A 6,000-nucleotide genomic window follows, 5' to 3' on the forward strand; every position below is an offset into this window, starting at 1 on the left:
GGATAGACAGGCAATAGGTCTGCATAATTTTATTCATATGTGGGAACTTACTTGCAGTAGACACACACAAGATACTGTGCAAAATTGGGTAAAGGTCTAGGTTGGGATTTTCAAACCACTTAATAACCTCGGAGTGTTTTTTTGAAATTGTGACCTCCCCATATAATTTATGGTAACTGTATTTTATGCTTCCTTTAATTTGTTTTGATGGTAATTATCTGTGGCAATAATCATTACTAGAATAAATGCTGTTGTAATTAGTGTTTCTGTAGTAATTATTTTTAGTAGTTATCCATTCTTTCCCTTGGTCATTAAAATTAGGCTAAAAAAAGCGTATTCTTTGCAGTGAAGAATATTGCTTCTCCTAAGACAGTCCTTACAGGATGTCCTCCCCAAAATGCCTTGGTTTATACTTTACCCTTAAAAATCCAGTCCCACTTACCTCACTTGCCTCTTTTACATATGAAGTGCCCTGAAGGTATTTCTTTCTGTATTTTTCGCTAGGATGCCGCCGTGCTTACTGTGGAGATGGCTACAGACATGAGGGAGTTGAAGACTGCGATGGGAAGGATTTTGGATATTTGACATGTAAAACATATCTCCCTGGGTATGTATGAGCTGTCTTCACTTTGATTCGGGGGTTTTTTTGTTGTCGTTGTTTTTTTCTTTTTTCTCTTTGCCAGCTTTAAAACAGAAAAGTATTACCCACTTAAACCTTGTTCCACTGGGATCACTGCAGGTAGTGGGGGAGAGTCTATCAGATTATTTCTGCATATCATTGACTTTAAAGGCTAAATCTCATGTCTTGGTAATAAGCACATGCCTCTTACCCTACAAAATGAATGAAGGTCATATAGACATATGTTTGCCCATTGCTTGCAAAGATTTCCTCATTTGGTGACATTATCATTGCATTAGTGTTCACCCATAACATACCAAGAGTAGGAAAGACCATAAGAAGGAAATGATCACACCGAAGGAAAAAAAAAACAACTAAACCACAACCCCCAACTCACCTCCTGTTGCCCTTACCATTAATGGGTACTCTAGGGGTATCTTTGTTTCCGAATCAACCGGTCATCTATCAGCTTTTCCAAAGACCAGGAAATTCACTCTACAACAGATGCAAAGCCATGCATCTGCTTAACAGTGTCCTTCATTTAAAACATCTGCTTATTGTTGACTTGCCTTCTCTGCCTTTGTTTAAGCAGCTTCCTCTGGTCAGCATTTTGCCTCCAACAGCAGTACCTCTATTTAACTGTCAGGTATTGTTAATGGCCAAGAGGAAACATTTAATTTGCAAATGAAATTATGTGCAGAGCCCTCATCATTCATGGAAGAATACTGTGCTAATTGACCAGAGTAAGAAACCACAGGATGTCTTTGTAAGTCAAGCACTGTGCTAATCCTTCCAGTGCAATTGTTGCAGCACTCCTGGTGTAACAGATTACTAAAATCGAGACCAGCAAACCTGACAACCTGAAACATTGTACAAAGATCTCATCTTCAGACAATGTGGAGCTGTTTTCTCCTGTGAAAACTATTCCCTTCTAAGAGTCTGAAGTTTGGTGCCAAAAATAGCACCACCAAAGCTTGAGAATTTTTTATTAATTTCACTTTCCATGTATAATCAAGTTGTTGAAGAGCAACTGACATCCTTTCTTTTCGTGTATGCAGTCTGCAAATTACCTGCTAAACTAAAGAAAAAGCTGTGAATCATGAGTAAAATGAGATAAGTATGTAAGCATGGCACTCCCAAAGGAGTTTCATCCCAAAGCACCCTTTCCTCCAAGAGCTCTGCTGCAACTGATTTTCCCATTTTCTACTCTTCCCAGCCCCCAAATCCCTCCTCATATTTCACACACCTTCACTTCAGATTTTATGTTGGTTTTCTGAGAATGTAGGTTATGCAAGGACATAGTTTTAAGGACCTGCTTAATGACTGCTTAATCCACAGTTTGTGGATTATCTGATGGATGGGTTATTCACTTAGACATATGCTAGCAATAAAACCTCATCAAAACGCTTATTTTATTAACATCTCTGATCAGGTCTTTAGTAGGTACAGTCACTGCAGCTCAGTTGAAGTCAGTAGAAAGTAGAAAATCACTGGTTTTCTTTATTTTGCAAGGACCCTTCCATTTACTTTATTTCAAAGGTGGGCATGTGTCAGTCTCATGATTTCAAGTACATGATAAGTAAGTTAAAGGCCAGGCACAGTCACGCCTGCTGAAGCTATTGGAAGTAACTGGAAAAACACTTAGCTCAGAGCCTCAGATATTTCGTTACACAGTTCCCATGGATGAGCACCAAGGCCTCCTGCACCCACCCCCGCGTAACACTCAAGTCCCACTGCCAATGGGGATTTTTTTTTTTTTTTAATTGACATTACTGGGAATTAAGTCTCCACTCATAGTTTTTCCTGCACTTTTATTTTGCTGACAAGGGGGAGCACAGTGGAGCACTGATGGAAATTACCCTCCCATTTTGGTTCCCATATGTTGCTGCACACAGCATTTTCTGATGTTCTTCACTCCTACAGAGAGTTACATCCAGAAACCTTACAATGTGAACTATAGCATACTTTGAAACGGAGATATTCTCTTTTACTCTAGGTCTTATGGAAAATTGCGATGCACTTCTTACTGCTACATTGACTCTACACAGTGTCGATACTTCACATGAGGGAGAGGAGGTGGGTAGCATCCCACATGTAGCGGGGTGCTAGGTGCTACACTATCATCTATCCAAGAAGGACTGGGACAAAAAAAAACCGCACCCACCTCTGTGTGAAAACAAACAAGGAGACATCATGCTGCTGATGGCCATTTTGAGATGTTTTTCTTTTTTTTTTAAATTAAGTCAGATTGGGAAAAAATAGGACCATTGCATCCTGTCTTAATAGAGAAATGTCAAACAGTGTTTGCCAGTAAGACTTTCATGTGGCTGTGGATGGCAACCTGCTCTCCATCACAAATGCAACGTTAAGCTACTGGAAACTGAATTTCACTAACCAGGAATATTGAGTAACAATTACCTCGACTTAGCACTGTTAAACCTACATGTAAGCTCTTCAGGGTTTTTGTCTTTAAATCTTCTCAGCATAAACACAAAGCATATCTTGGATGCAGTGTTTATAGAGACTTCCTCTTTTATTACAATGTGAACTTTGCAAGTGTTGTATCCACATGAGTGATGACTTCAGCGACATTAAGGTTAAAGATACACCTTCACGGGTCAAAGGAGCAGAGTGCTTTCAAGATCAGCAAAGCAGCCAAAAAAGCTGGTTAACTTCACCTTCAGGCTAAGACGTTTGGCTGTGTGTCTGTGTGCATGCACAGAAATGCAAGCAGTCACAGGAGGCCTGAAACTGCAGACCACAAAGGCCAAACTGGACAAATAAATTGTGAAATAGCCAAGGAGCTCTCTCCCAGGAGAAAATCAGACAAGGAGGGAAGATAAAGAAGGAACGTATTTCCATATTTTTGACCTCTGTTGAGCTGGCTGGGCTCTGTGTGACCTCGAAGGGGCTGAGACAGCATTGGTTACCTGCTTGAAACCACAGCGTGACCACGTACCGTTGCCTTCACTCTGGTTTCTACACTGGAAGGTCTTTTCATTTTCATCCCCTTGTCCACCCAACTATCATCATTCAATTACCCATTATACCCTTTCCTCTCTCCCCCTCTCTCCCGCTCACTGTTTCTGCCATCGTGTCTGGGGTACCCCCCAGTGTACGTTCTCACTTCTGTATCGCTGTAAATCAGACCTTGGAGTAGGGTGTTTATGGATGCTCATTCATGCTGGGTAATGTACATGTATTTTTGTTTTTCAGAAAGTTTGTTCAACTGCATTATCTCTGACAGGAGTCAGGGTAATTATATACTTATTTATTAGCAAGAATTAAAGAGCAAATTTCGCATGGGAAGCATATTAAATGTTAAGTGAAAAGAGTCTATAAAAGAAGAAAATGAAACAAAGGATGTGCAGAATTCAGGACTAAAAGCCTCAAATCAAGGAGTTATTTTCATACAAGCCACTCTTTTCTGCTTCGTGATAAATGCTGTACACGACTGTTTGAAATGCGTGAGCTTTCTGTACCAGTGACAGCACTGCAACAGCTGCACTTACACTGGTACATCTGTAAAGGTTAAAGGTGGATGTTATAATGATAATGCGTTAAAGCAATCAAGAAAGGCATACAACTTTTACCACCTGTATAGAAGACTTTAACTCTGCATGTCCAAAGTGGTACTGGAAATCACCAAGTAAAAAAAAAAACAAACCAACAAAATTAGTGTACTCTTTGTAGCTATCACTTACCCGGGCTATTTATGTCGCTATGAAGCCAAGCCACCAGCATTTGTAGCCCAGTTCAATAGTTCAAAATTTTTCATCTTGTTGCCTTTTTTTTTTAAACAGAGGTCTTAATAAAAGGTCAAGGAACCACTGGGGCAAGGAACTTGCCATAAGCTCTGGAAATCTGCGCACTAGCACAGCTGCCTTTTAATTTCCTGTGCTTTCGCAAGCAGCAGGTTCCAGCAGCGTCATACCACGCAGCAACACGTACCCAGCGGGAGGCTCCCGAGGACAGCCATGCTCCCAGCAGCACGTCCTGCTGGCCAACCCTCCGGCTGAACCTCTGGCAGCATCTGCCAGGTGTTACCATCCTGGGTTTGGAGACGCTTCATCTGAACTCCTCACCTTCTCCAAGGACTTCATCTCTACTCCCCAGAAGGCTGGAGTCTTTGAGAAATTTGGTAACCTCGGTGGCCTTGCACATTCAGTTTTAAGTTGCGTCATTTTTAAAAGCTGCTACCTCCAAAGGACGTTGAAGTTGCAAAGCTAAGTGCACGGAGAGTAGGAAACATAAACAGGAGATGTGATCACGTAGGTAAAATTGTACTGTGCTGCACGTGTTCAGGAAGGGGTGTATCAGTCTGGTCAGAAAACGTACGCAAAGCATGGATTTTAAATGGACTTTATTAATACAGCACAAACAATTCAGCATCTTAACAGAAAGAAAGCAATCTAAGATATAAGGAAAAAAAACCAAAAACACATGAAACGAGTTTCTTACTACCATTACTGTCTTGCTCCCCTCAGATGATAAAGCATGAGAAAGACATCTGGGAAGGTGTTAAGTATATATGATTTAAAAGGCTGCAAAAGAAATCCTTCCTCCTTATTTCTGACATACCTGCTTTATCATTAATTGGGGATTCTTCAGCTGGATGGTGCCTGGTCTGCTGTGAATTATCTTCCCTCCTTCTCTGAGTTTCTGGCACATTGTGCCAAGACTGGTTCAAAAGTTAATTGGGGTATTTCAGTTCCTTGGCCTTTTGTAGCAGCAAATGCTTGTGGGAGAGTTTTTCTAATGATTAGTATGCAACTCTAGACAAATACAAAACCAGTATGACCTTACACCATGCACTGTTTTAAATGTATACTAAAAATCCAGCTTGCACTTAATATATAATTAAATATATGTAGTTACCTACTGCATGTATTAGCAGCTCATGTCAATAAATTATGCTACCTTAGTTCTGCTATGTCCTTACTTTCACTTATTTCATTTTGGGTTTAACACCACAGTTTTTAAATATAATTACCTAGTTTAAGATGCCAGGAAGGAAAAAAAAACAGTGCCTCCTTTCCCATGCCTGCTGCCTCTCCCCACCTGCTGGACCCAGCTCTGTGTGGGCACACTGGCGTGCACGGACCGGGAGTGTGACTGTGCATCCCTGCACCCCGTCTTGGTGCTGCCCCAAACCAACCCATGCAACACACCATGTGCAGAACTGCTCCGCTTTCATTGATTTCTAGTTGTAATCGGAGTCACTTGGACCACTTTTAATAACGGCTGCGGTTTTGGGGATTATCATCTCCTCCTGCTACCTCATAACGTACAGGCTGGTTTGTAACTCCTACCCGAGGCTGAGCTGATGGCTGCAAACCAGAAAGCAACAGCATCGGGTGCTGATGGACGATGGGAACGGC

The 6,000-nt window shown here is 41.3% G+C and overlaps 1 protein-coding gene across 4 annotated transcripts in view; it reads left to right on the plus strand.

The window, feature by feature from the left end:
• The window catches only part of COLQ (collagen like tail subunit of asymmetric acetylcholinesterase), a 44,636-nt gene extending 39,093 nt beyond the window's left edge, over positions 1-5,543 (plus strand). For all 4 annotated transcript variants that reach the window (XM_052799078.1, XM_052799050.1, XM_052799060.1 and 1 more), the window contains 2 exons: positions 505-607; positions 2,616-5,543. In XM_052799078.1, coding sequence (XP_052655038.1) covers positions 505-607; positions 2,616-2,685 — 173 coding nt within the window. In that variant the 3' untranslated portion in view covers positions 2,686-5,543. The remainder of the gene's footprint in view (positions 1-504; positions 608-2,615) is intronic.
• Positions 5,544-6,000: the final 457 nt, after the last annotated feature.

This window comes from Harpia harpyja, chromosome 1 (assembly GCF_026419915.1).
Source record: "Harpia harpyja isolate bHarHar1 chromosome 1, bHarHar1 primary haplotype, whole genome shotgun sequence".
In the NCBI taxonomy this organism is placed as follows: domain Eukaryota; kingdom Metazoa; phylum Chordata; class Aves; order Accipitriformes; family Accipitridae; genus Harpia; species Harpia harpyja.